Source organism: Felis catus, chromosome B1, assembly GCF_018350175.1.
Source record: "Felis catus isolate Fca126 chromosome B1, F.catus_Fca126_mat1.0, whole genome shotgun sequence".
NCBI classification, from domain to species: Eukaryota; Metazoa; Chordata; class Mammalia; order Carnivora; family Felidae; genus Felis; species Felis catus.
The window spans coordinates 143,199,314-143,211,978 of record NC_058371.1 but is presented as its reverse complement, the minus strand read 5'-3'; the positions used below and the strand labels follow the sequence as shown (position 1 = coordinate 143,211,978).

Here is a 12,665-nt window from a genome sequence, read left to right as displayed (position 1 = left end):
TGGGAGTGATGTAACACTTTAAAATAGGATTCTGGTTCCTGTGTGAAGCATAAACAGTAGTGGGGGGTGGAGGTAGTAGGGGAAGCAGGGAGACCAATGAGTAGGCAGTTGCAAGAGCAAGTGAGTGAGGTGGTGGCTGGATCTGGTCCTTGGGTGAAACAGGTAATAGCAATATGGAAAGTCTGATTTTGCATTTCCAGCTGTCAGAAGTTCCCAGCTTGGTATGCCTCTGCAAACTCTGACCAAACCACTCCTATTTCTTACAGAAGGCTTTTTCTCTGGACTTCTTCCCCATCCTTCTGTAGGGGCACCGCCTACTCTGAGTCAGGCACTGAAGTTTGAAATCTCAAAGTCTGCTATGTCTGTCCCTTTCTCCTAACCCCTTATACTCAACTGTTCTCCAAATCCTTCCCTAGGCAATGCGGATTATCCTCGCCTCTCATGTGGATTCCTACAACTGCCTCTTAACTAGTCTCTGTATTGGTAAGCCTTCCCAGGATGAAACCCCCTTACCAGGACCTAGGTCTGCAATACCCACATGTGACCACTGAGCACCTGAAATGTAGCTAATCTAAGGGGAGATGTGCTACAAGTGGAAAACGCACTGGATTTCAAGGACTTCATATTAAAAGACAACGTAAAATACCTCAATAATTTGTTACATTGATCGCAGTATAAAAATATCACCACATTTGACATATATTGGTTAAATAAAAGTCCTTTCATCTGTTTCTTTTCAAGTGTCTACTAAAAAATTTAAAAATTCTATATGTGGCTCATGTAATTTCTAGTGGACAGAGCAGGCTTAGATCCTTCCAAGTTAACACCGTTCAAAAAAAACAACAACTTACTTTTTGGTCACCAGATTGTTCCCCCAAAGTAAGACCTGTCGTCCAGAAATATGATATTAGCTAATGCAGTTTGTACAGTAGCAGTTTCAACGTAGAGGCCAACGCTGTGTTTGCAATGTAAACAGGTAACAGGCTTCCAGCTGCTTCAGAAAGGACTGGTGGAGAGCACAGGCCTCTCTCACCGCACAATCCCTGGGACAGCCTGAGGCATCACATGTATTGGGCATATGCTACCCTGTTCCACCTCATGGAATCAGCGGATGGACTTTCAGTCCTTTCTTAGCCTTTTCAGAAAGGATCCGGCTTTGAGGGCCCGCAGCTCATCCTGGTTCTGTGCTGTCAGTGTGTGCAGGACCCAGCCTGAAGAGGTGAGAGAAACCACATGTTCTGGGGCTCGGATTCCCCTCCCTTCTGCTGCTTGGACTGTGGAGGGAAATGGTTGTGGCAGTAAAGCTCAGGTTTCTACCTACATCCTCTGTGCCTGTGTGAAGCTCTTCTCACTGGAGGAATTTCCCTGAAGCTGCTCCTGCTCCACGTTTGGGAACTGAAAACTAGTTTCCACCCTCTCCGATCTATCTTTGAATTCTCTGTCCAAACTTTGCCCCGTTAATCTACCCCAACATGGCCTTTGTCGTGTCACCTCCTCCTCTCTATCCAAAACTCTTAATGGCTCTCACACCATCTCTAGGCTGAAGCACACACTGAACTTCCCCTTCCTAGAAATACCTCATTCCTCCTCTTTGCCTGTTTCAAGTCCCCGCTTCTCTATGAAGTCTTCATGAGCCACCGCGGTCACAGAGATCCACGCTGCTCTGGGGCCACTCTGATACTAGAAGGTGATGTGTGCTCTCGGAAAATGTATCTAAAAACACCGAGTCTCCGGCCTCATCCTAAACCTACTGTATCAGAAACCCTAGGGGTGGGGCTCAGCAGTCTGTGTTTTAACAAGCCCTCCTTTAACAAGCTCTCAAGTTTTAACAGACTCTGGTTCTGACTGAGAAGCACTGCCCTATATAATATTTATTCATAGACTGCCTAGGGTCAAATCCCAAGGTAGTGTTGCTCTCAGGTAAGTTATTGAGTCTCTGTCTCAGCTTCCACATCTTTAAGATGGGATAACAACATGCCCACCTCATTAGGTTTTTGTGAAGATTAAATTTAATTTTTAGGGTATAAGACTCAACAATTATAGGGTACAAGTCTCTTTTTTCCTTAACAAAAGGTACAACAATCTTCTTTTCTCCTCTAGTAGGTCTGTAAACCTATCTAAAGTTTTCATTGTAAACACTGGCCATTGAGAAGCCTTTATAAATCTCTTTCATGGTGAATTTGACCATCATAAAATATCCTCATGATATAATCAAGTAAAAACTTAAACACTAGGAAATCAAAACAATTTTATAATCAAGAAAACTTAAGCACAGTTCTTTATGCAATGAACCTGTATATTTCCATAAGATTAAGTAACTATCATTGGCCCTACTTTTAGAATGAGGAAACTGAGTCATCTAAGGTTTATGTGATTTGTCTCCTTTTACTCACCAAGTCAGAGATACAGGTGATGTAAAGCTTGGGATATCAAATTTTACAATAATTCATCCAATCATATATTTGAGTACCTGCTGGGTGCAATGCATAAAAATACAGGGCAGGGGGTACAAAAATGAAAAAGATGTGTATCCTACTTTGAAGAGTCTGCTGTCTTATGGGGATGAGGGGACACTGCCGTTTAAACCCACTCAGTGCAACAGAGAATGTGACCAGGTTATGACAGATAGAGATATAGAGCGATAACGTTCTGAAGGAGAATGGGATGGGGGAAGGGAACATTTACTAAACATCTTCTGTAGACCTGGAATTAGGCTAAGTCCTTGATACATATTTTCTCATTTAAGCCTCTAGTAACCAAGTAAAGTTATTGGGGGTCTTTTGTTTGTTCTTTTCTTTGTCTTTCTTTCTTTTTTTTTAATGTTTATTTTTGCGAGAGAGAGTGCACGTGTGTGGAGGAGGGGCAGAGAGGGGGACAGACGTTCCAAAGCAGCATCTGCTCTGACAGCAGAGAGCCCAATTTGGGGCTCAAACTCACAAACCATGTGATCATGACCTGAGTCGAAGTCAGATGCTCAACCGACTGAGCCACTCAGGTACCCCTTTCTTTTTTTTTTATTTTCTTTTTTTTAAATTTTAATTTCAGTTAGTTAACATACAGTATTGTATTAGTTTCAGGTGTACAATATAGTGATTCAACACTTGCTTATGACACCTAGTGCTCATCATGACAAGTGCTCTCCTTAATCCCACCACCTATTTAACCCATCACCCACCGACCTCCCCTCTGGTAACCATCAGTTTGTTCTCCTTACATAAGAGTCTGTTCTTGCTTTGTATGTCTCTTCCCCCCCCCCCTTCTCATTTTGTTTCTTAAATTCTACATATGGGTGAAAGCATATAATATTTGTCTTTTTCTTATTTTGTTTAGCATAATATTCTCTAGCTCCATCCGTGTCATTGCAAATGACAAGATTTCGTTCTTTTTTATGGCTGAGTAATATTCCATTGTATGTATATATCACATTTTCTTTATCCATTCATCAATATGTATTATTTATATATTTATGATGCTGCCATAAATACAGGGATGGATGTATCCCTTTGAATGAGTGTTTTTGTATTCTTTGGGTAAATACTCAGTAGTAAGATTTCTGGATCATAGGGTAGTTCTACTTTTAACTTTTTGAAGAATTTCTATACTGTTTTCCACAGTGGCTGCACCAGTTTGCATTCCCACCAACAGTGCACGAGGGTTCCTTTTTCTCCACATCCTTGCCAGCACCTGTTCAAGAAATCCCAGTCTTTTAAAGTGGGTTAAAAATGCACATGCACAACTTCTGCCACCAAGCACTGTTGGTGGGAATGCAAACTGGTACAGCCACTGTGGAAAACAGTACAGAAGTTTCTCAAAAAGTTAAAAAAAAATAGAACCACCCTACATAGAGCAATTGCCCTACTGTGTATTTACCCAAAGAATACAAAAATACTAGCAGCACCTGGGTGGCTCAGTTAGTTAAGCGTCCAACTCTTGGTTTCAACCCAGGTCGTGATCTCAAGGTTTGTGAGTTTGAGCCCCACATTGGGTTCTGAGCTGACAGCGCAGAGCCTGCTTGGGATTCTCTCTCTCTCTGCCCCTTCCCCACTTGCATGCTCTATCTCAAAATAAACAAAAAAAAATTTAGAATACAAAAATACTAATTCAAAGGGATACATGCGCCCCGAAGTTTACAGAAGCATGATCTACAATAGCCAAGTTATGGAAACAGCCCAAGTGTCTATCGATTGATGAATGGATAAAGAAATGTGAAATATACATACAATGGAATATTACTCAGACATAAAAAGAATGAAATCTTGCCATTTTGCAATGACATGGATGAAGCTAGAAAGTATTACACACTAAGCAAAATAAATCAGTCAGAGAAAGACAGATATTGACTTCCCTCATATGTGGAATCTGACAAAAGAAAGGGGGGGGAAGAGAGAGAGAGAGAGAGAAAGACAAAGCAAGAACAGACTCTTAAGTATGGGGACAAACTGATGGTTACCAGAGGGGAGGTGGATGAGGGGGATGGTTAAACGGATGATGGGGATTAAGGAGGGCACTTGGTGTGATGAGCATCGGGTGATGTATGGAAGTGCTGAATCACTATATTGCACAACTGAAACTCATATTACAAAATATGTTAGCTGTTCTTTTTTTTTATAGATATGGAGGCCAAGATTTAGTGAACGATGCAGTGTTTTATAGTCATTGAGTGGTGAGAGATGGGATTCAAAGATGGGTCTACCTGAAGAGGGAGAAAATACTTCAAACTGTGGGATCAGAAATGGCTTCATGAGGAACCTGGATTTTCTGATTTTTTTTCTCTTTCATATCAGTAGTCCTGAACCAGTTTGGGGCCACCCACTCCTTCTGGAATCTAATAAAAGTATGGATCCTTTCTCACAAAACCACACAGATGCACTCAGACACAATTAGTTTCAAACAAGCTAGAGGGTTCACAGGCCCTCTTCACAGAGCCCCTCTTCAGTGACTTGAGTCAAACTTCCTTAATGAGGGGAAAGCTATTTCAGAAGCTAAGCCACAAAGAAATCTCTACAGACCTTGAATTCCTGTAGCTCCAGTCTCCTATCATTGATCTCCTTTTCGAGCTGAGCCTTTTCCACTTGCATGGCACCAGCCGTTCGTCCATGCTGGCCAACCAGCTGTGTCATGTTTTCGATCTGCTGTCGCAAAATCTCGATCACCTTGTCCTTCTCTGCCATCTGGAGCCTGAGGGCCTCACACTCCGTCTGCACGTTTCTGAGGTGATCGCCCTCCGTCTTCAGGTGCTGCAGCTCCTGCAATTTCAAGTCCACCCGGGAGCGCAGCTTTGTGATCTCCGAATTGGTAGCCTCGATGGCTCTCTCTTTTTCCTGGAGGGAAGCTGTCAGGTCCGAAACGGTCCTCTCTGAGCTCTCCAGGGTCATTTTCTTGGCAGTCAACTCTTCGACCACTTTCCGGAGCATCTCTTTGGTGGATTCAAGCTGAGCAGTCAGGGAGGACACTTTTTCTAGACTTTCATTCTTTCCCTGAATTGCCGCCATCTGATTGTTAAAGAAAATTTCATGGATTTGGGCAGATAGGTAGAGGCACCCTCAAGAGATATAACAAGCTAGCTCACAAACATGAAATCATGACTCAGATAATATCTACTTAGACTAACTCAAGTCGTTTTGCTGCCAGAACTCTGTACAGGCCACAGACCAAATACAGTTAATTAGACCAAGGTGGAGAGAACTTCATGAAGTAACAGTGCTCCTCCAGAATGGCTTTCTAGTGTGGGAGCTTGGGAAGTTTCCTCTGAGGATGTTTGCTGTAACAATTTAACTTAGGATAACACTGGCGATAGGGGGAAGCATGGTAGGATGATAACTGCCCTTCCTCACGATTTCCCTCCAATGTGCCCCTTAATTCTACCCCTGAGGGAAAAGTGAGTAACGGCTTGTATGCAACATGCACTTACCTTCTCAGGTCTTGTTTGGAAAAGAGTTAAGAATCTAACTCCCAGTGTCTCCTGTCACCTTTCTTCTTGCCCAGCTTGGGCCAAAGAGTAGGAAAATGGCTTTGCCTGGATTTTAAGCCAAGACTGGTCTCTTTGGTTTGCTTTCACATTTGGGGGAACTTAGGCTTTTGTGGGATGCTTTTTATGTCTCTGTGGCAATAAGTGGCCCTGGAACCATGTCCCTTCGGTACCAAAGGTATGGTGCTGTTAATAAAGCATTCAACATTTTGTTACTGCCGCCCTGAAATGCAGTGCAACCATCTTGTGCATCTATCAGTCTTGATACATCTTGCGCACCAATCAGTGTGGGGGAAAACCAAAACCAGAAGACATGATGGGAACCTTCAACCCTGCTGTTCCCTAGATGTCCCTATGGTTTGACGCTTTTCTGAAATAAGCAGCTATTAGGTTGCCAATGTGTACGTGAAAATAAAAAGGCAACTGGATGGGAATTTCATTAGTCAACAATGAACGGAAAGGAGATAAAGCTTAACATTTTAATCAGTGGTCAAAAATATAGAAATAAGCAACAGGTTTTTATGACTTGCTCAAAGAATCCATAGCTCTATTTCAGAGCTGTTCCTAGGCCTATACTTTTTTTTTTTTTTTTTTTAAGGCTCTACCAACACACATTTTTCCCTGAGAAGAGCCTGGGGAAGCCATCCCGGGCCGTGCCTGACCTGCCGCTCCATCTGGCCCTGACACTCGCTCTTCATGGCCTTGAGGAGGGCTTCCAGGCGCTGCAGCTCCATGTTCCTATCATCCAGCTCCCGCCGCAGGTGGTCAATGGTGATGCTGTTGCCCGTGTCCCGGTCCCACAGCCGCTTATTCTGCTCCTTCTCCAGACTCAGCTCCTTCTCTCTTTTATGCAGATCAGCCTACAAGAAGCGAGGTGTGTCCCCCGATTTGTATTAAATAATTCAAGAAAAACTCTTATTTTCCTTATATCATCTGTGGAATTTTTATATGATTTGAGAAGCCTCTGGTTTTGGAATCTTGTTATTTTTTTTTTTAATGGCTTAAGGACAACTATTTCCTAGAAGAACACGGTAGCAGTTCGCTTACTTGTAATTTCTAGCATCACAAGTAAATCTCAATGGACTAGTCCCCAAATAATATAAAACTAAAAGGAGAACACAGTAGATTTTTAAAGTCATCCTGTTTTTAAGGTTTGGGTTTTCTAGCAAAGGCATTATGCCTCACACCAAGTGTGCTCCTGTAATAAAGAAATGTTCAAAAGCTTGAAAGAATAGCAACAGTCTTTGGTCAACTGCTTCAGAAATGGCAGAACAGCGTTTGGTACTGAGAGGGGAAAGCAGTTGGCTGTGAACAGAATTCTGTTCCTCTTCCACAGCTAAAAAAAACCACATAGTGTTTACTGACAGTGAAAACTCAGTATAATGGGAGAAACAAAGACAAAGGAAAAAGTAAGACACAGACACAAAAAACTGGAAGTGGTTTGTCATTAGAGACACAGCTAAGCAGGGCACCTGGTGGCTCAGTTAAGCATCTGACTTCAGCTCAGGTCATGATCTCCTGGTTCATGAGTTCAAGCCCCATTTTGGGCTCTGTGCTGTCAGAGCCCCTCTCTCTCTGATCCTCTGACCCCCTCTCTCTGTTCCTCCCCACCCCCCCCCCCCCCGCTTACACTCTCTCTCTAAAATAAATAATTTAAAAAGAGAGACCCAGCTAAGCAAAAACAGAAAGAAATCACTGAGGAGATCAAAATTCTTCAAGAAGGCATTTGAGTCGGACCTTATGGTCAGCTTGGAAATGCAGAGATCAGGAAGAAGGGACTGGAAAGGTGGATGTGTGATTTGATTGGAGTACCGGGGGCATGTAGAGAGAAAGGATCGGAAAGGTAAGCTGTGGCCAGATCGTGAACAGTTTTGAAAGGTATAGAGAGAGTCTGACTTTTATGGGGAAAATAATTTTGGAGTCATAGTGACATAATCAGAGTGATATTTTAGAAGATGAGTATGGCAGCACTTTACAGGCCAGACCGAAGAGGGGGAAAACTGGAGGTAGGAACCCTAGTAAGGAGACGTTGCCCTGCTCCAGGTTGAATGAGGGGCTTGGACCAAGGGGTAGTGGTGGTAAGAATGAAAAGGAGGGGAGGGTTTTCAAGGTCTTTCAAACAATCTGCAAGATTTTCAAATTAGATCTGAGGACTTGGGGACACACGCAATAGGAGGGAAAGATGTGAAGGACTATCCCAAGGTTTGGAGCTGGTCACACACAGCTGCCGGCTCTACCTTTAACGTTTGCTCCTCAAACCCCGTGTCAGCCTATGAAGGACGGCTCCACCAGCAGAGGGCACTATACCCTACAGAGGGGTCTGGGAGTGAGAAGTGTATTCTACTGTACTGCCAATATCACATATAGGAATACCAAACATCTCTTTTCCTAAATTTCTTACCCTACAGTACCTCTGACAGAGGGCACAGGTTGCTTCACTACTGTTGGGATCCTATTTCCTTTCTTTAAAATAATTTTTTTTAACCTCAACTTCCATTCAAATGTTCTGTACACACGTGTCTGTGTTTTGAATGTTATTTGGCTTGAAAACAAACACTCCATACTACCTCCGTTTAGTAGAACACATTTATCTAATTGAAAGATGGGTCAACTGAAGACTAGCTTCACCTAATTTATAAGCTTTAACAGTTCTGCTTAAGGAAAACAAAATAGGTAAAGTTTAGAACATTTATATTCAAAACTTGAATAATGTCAAGATATTCTGTTGTGTATGTATGCGCAAATGTTTTGTAAAATTTGTAATTTTATAAATAAAACCAGTTTTATGAAACATTTTGGTGAGAAACTTCCTAGAATTAATCTCATTCGTATTTAGAGCATAGTCTTACCAACAGCTTTTGAAGCTGATCGTCCAAATTTCCTGATTCCTGACTGAACTGATCACGTTCTGTCCGTGCCTCAGTTAGCTCAGAGTTGGCAAGGACTAACTGCTTTTCGAGCTCTTCTATCTAGAAGGAAAGCAGAAATCAATCTGACTATGTTAGTGGGGAATATAAAATAAATACAGTCTTTGGAAAGCGGTATTATTTTGGGGGCAAAAATAAAAGCTTACTATGATATGTTTTGCAAAGTTTTCTAAACTTAAGACCTATGTAGAATTGTAAGAGGGAAATTAGCCAAAATGAAATATTTGATGCTGTTAGATATGGGCACTGTTTGTAATCTCTCTTTTTCACACCATTCAAGGTTTGTCTCCTTTGAGTATGTGTTCTGTCATTTGGTACTTAAGGAGATTTGGTGTGGCATAAATAACACTGTATACAGCCCACACAAATGACATGCATTATACGCAGAAGAGTTATTTTGTTTTAGAGTATCAGAGTTTCAATAATAAAAGGCATTGAATATGCAAGGTAGGCTGAGGTTAAGATCTCAGACAATGGAGACTCCAGGTTTGGATTTTAGGTGAGCCACACAAATTCATAATTTAGGTATTGAGATATTAAAATAATGGGACCATGTTGCTACTTAGTGTTATCACTAAAATACTACTTCCACAACCAGTAAAAAGAAATCCCTGGTATCTGCATAAATGCTACATATTCCTCTTACTTGTAAGGCATCTATTCAATAGGCTTCCAGATTTATTATGTCAAGAATAAAACTTATTGGTTTGGATAATGAACTGTGATTAAAATTTCTTCGAGAATATATGAGCAAGAGTAATTTTTTCTTGATGAGACTCTATTTTTACCTGGACCAGGTTCATTTAAGATCTTCATTTATTAATTCAACACATACTTAGTGTTTATATGAACACACATATATGCAACTACCTCTTTGATAAATGCTAAGTATGAATACACAGAATTTATATACCTTTCTGTATATACAGAATTATATACCTTTAAAAAAGTAGATTATATAGGCTCATCAAACAGTTTCACATTTGCCTACAGAGTAGAATCAGAGCCTTCAAGGACTGGAATATACATTTTAATATTTGCCTCGGATATATTTTAAAACTGGCTTTACATTTGACTGTATGTTAGATATAAACAAGTATTTCACAAGAATGAAATATACATAAAACATTAGGCTACAGCAGAAATGTGTTAATAGGTTCTACTAATCCTATAAAGGAAATTCTTGCACTCTGGCACTCCTTTGGGGGCATATATGGAAAAAAGCCATACAACAACTCCACCTCTGTGGCATGAGTAGCTTCCTAAGGAAAATGGATGAACAGTGTCAGTTGATATGATCCCTTGAGCTCTATTATTATTGGGAAAGACTAAGTCAGCACACACCTAGTAATGGCATTAGGAATACTTACAGAAAAGCCCGCAAACTTTTATGTGGACAAATATCATCAGAGAGGCAACATGATCAGGCTAAGAGCCAAACACCTTAGGTTCTGGTAGAGATGCTGTCACATAACCTCTCTGAGCCTCAATTTTTTTCATCTATAATTTGAAAAAAGTAATCTAGAAGATCTTTCAAATGCTTTTTTTTTTTTTTGCACGAGAAGAACAGTATTAATAGAGCTGAAATTCTATAATTTCCACCTGTCTTTGGAAACAAAGTATGGCCGAAGAAACCATATTTTGAGCTATACGTTTAATAAGAACAGTTTCAACTTGAACAGTTTCAACTTGAAGAGTTGCTCATATGACTAAAACAAACATTTTCTAGTCGGAGCTTGGCATAAAACTATTTGCTCTTTGAGCAAAGTATTTGTAGATGTGCTTTAAAAGCTTAAATTAAGACTTGCTATTTTGTCTGTTGTCATTAAAAAAAAAAAGCTCTGGATGACCATTTGATAACCTCAAACTAGATGGTGAAAATCCATGAGGCCAAATTTTTAAAAAGGAAAGGAAGAAAGGAACAAAGAAAAAGAAAAGAGCCAAGTCTTCTCTTTCGTGTAAGTTTACTGAGCATCAGAAGTTCCTCCAGACCCCTGCAGGAACATTGGTTTTGTACTTGTCAGTACTGACTCAGCTGCTATAGCTCTGCTTTTACCTTTCACTTTTTAGAATAAAAATATTTATATTAGTTAACCAATCACAAAGATAAATGGAGAGTGAAAGGGAAAACCACTGCCGTAGCAGCTGAGCTGATACAAACAGCTGTACAAAACACCTCGAAGCCTTTTGAAATGCCCAGAATAAATATTTACTGACATCTGAGATATAGCAAAGGTTTTTTCTTTTTCTTTTCTTTTTCCATAGCAGCACTGGTTTTCCCTTTCACCATCTATGAATCTACTTTTTGTTTTAGATCACTGGACAAATACTTGGATCTCACTCTAATCTTTACAGTAATTTTAGAGATGTTACCAATCACACCAAATTGTATCTTTTGTGTTCTGTGCTCAAAGACGGCACAGATGTTGGATAATGAGGGACGCTGCAGGTCAGCACGGAGGTGCATGGGCAGAACTATGCAAAGATGTTTGCACAGAATCTTCCTGCACGGTACAGAGCTCCAGCCAGTGCTACTAAATCTTTACTTTTTGAGTACGAAATTCAGCCCCAAATGCTTTCAGAGTAGGAAAAAATAAACTTAGAGTCAAGATCATGAGATATTTTTGTTGTCAAAAAGCGAAAGTTAAGAGTAAAGCCAAATCTACAGAGCCAATAGTGACAGCTTCTACTGGTCCAAATTCGTAAAGGGGGATTCTGGAGGCTCTCCTAAAATGGAAAGAGAAGAATAGAAAAAAAGCATTACAGTAGAACACTTATGCAAGCTATAAAAACTACATCTACAATTTTCTTTGAAATACAGTGTCTATTTTCATCAATATGAAAATACTTCTGTTATTCTGAAGAGACACATGGCCCTAACGAGTCTTCTCTCAATTTATGCTTTTTAGTTAGAAAAGTTTGGTTCAGACCTATCACATCATCATTTTTTTTTTAAATAATAAAGATTCTTTTTTTCCTGAAGGAATCTGACCTCAGGAGAAAACACTAATACTGTCTCTCATAAAATATGTTGATGCGTAGTATCAGCACACTCTTTGATGTTTCTTTTCACACAAATCTCACTTTTAATCATAGTTTTTACGTGTTATTCTCTTTGGCTTTTTTACCTTATTGTTATTTGGATAGTGTATACTAAAATGTTCACACGAGCAGTAGAAAATAGATTTTAAAGTTCTCAAAGGCTTTAGCAAATGTAGAGTCAAGGTACATGACAATGAAAAAAATTAATCAGAAGAATTTGTGGTTTTTAGATTTTGTATTCAATTCATTACAACAAAAGCATTTTGTAACAATAGAATTTTTCAGGACCCCCCAAAATGAAATCCTTCTGTTAATTAGCTTGATCTCTCCTGCTCAGTTGCACCATGTACTGATGACATTTCAGGCCAAAGTATATTCAACTCTATAGTAAGATGACAGATAATCATCTGTCAGTGTTCCCTGACTAAAGGGAGTTACTATTAAGAGAGCCCAGTTAACCATCATCTAGGTACCAACTCCACAGGTTCAACATGTTATGAATCTCAGTGATCTGGATTAAAATTAGCTAAGCTAATACATACACCCTTCTTTCTATCCAATGTTGACTGCTTAAGGCTAACAACATTATTAGCACTCCACTGTTTACATTAGGGCAAAATAAGATAACTGTTCTAACCTTCTACTATATGTATCGTTGTATATCTGTATCGCCTCAAAGCATTCATATGAAAAAGTCTACAGTCATTCATCAGGATGCTTATGCTTCT

At 40.1% G+C, this 12,665-nt stretch overlaps 1 protein-coding gene across 23 annotated transcripts in view; it reads right to left on the bottom strand.

Annotated features, from left to right (window-relative positions):
- CCDC158 (coiled-coil domain containing 158) overlaps positions 1 to 12,665 on the bottom strand; it is a 104,284-nt gene that overhangs the window by 61,672 nt on the left and 29,947 nt on the right. For 22 of the 23 annotated variants that reach the window (XM_045056193.1, XM_045056187.1, XM_045056204.1 and 19 more), the window contains 3 exons: positions 8,818 to 8,937; positions 6,631 to 6,828; positions 5,010 to 5,492 (listed from right to left, as the gene is read on the bottom strand). In XM_045056193.1, coding sequence (XP_044912128.1) covers positions 5,010 to 5,492; positions 6,631 to 6,828; positions 8,818 to 8,937 — 801 coding nt within the window. The remainder of the gene's footprint in view (positions 1 to 5,009; positions 5,493 to 6,630; positions 6,829 to 8,817; positions 8,938 to 12,665) is intronic. The other variant, XM_045056206.1, reaches the window with a different exon arrangement.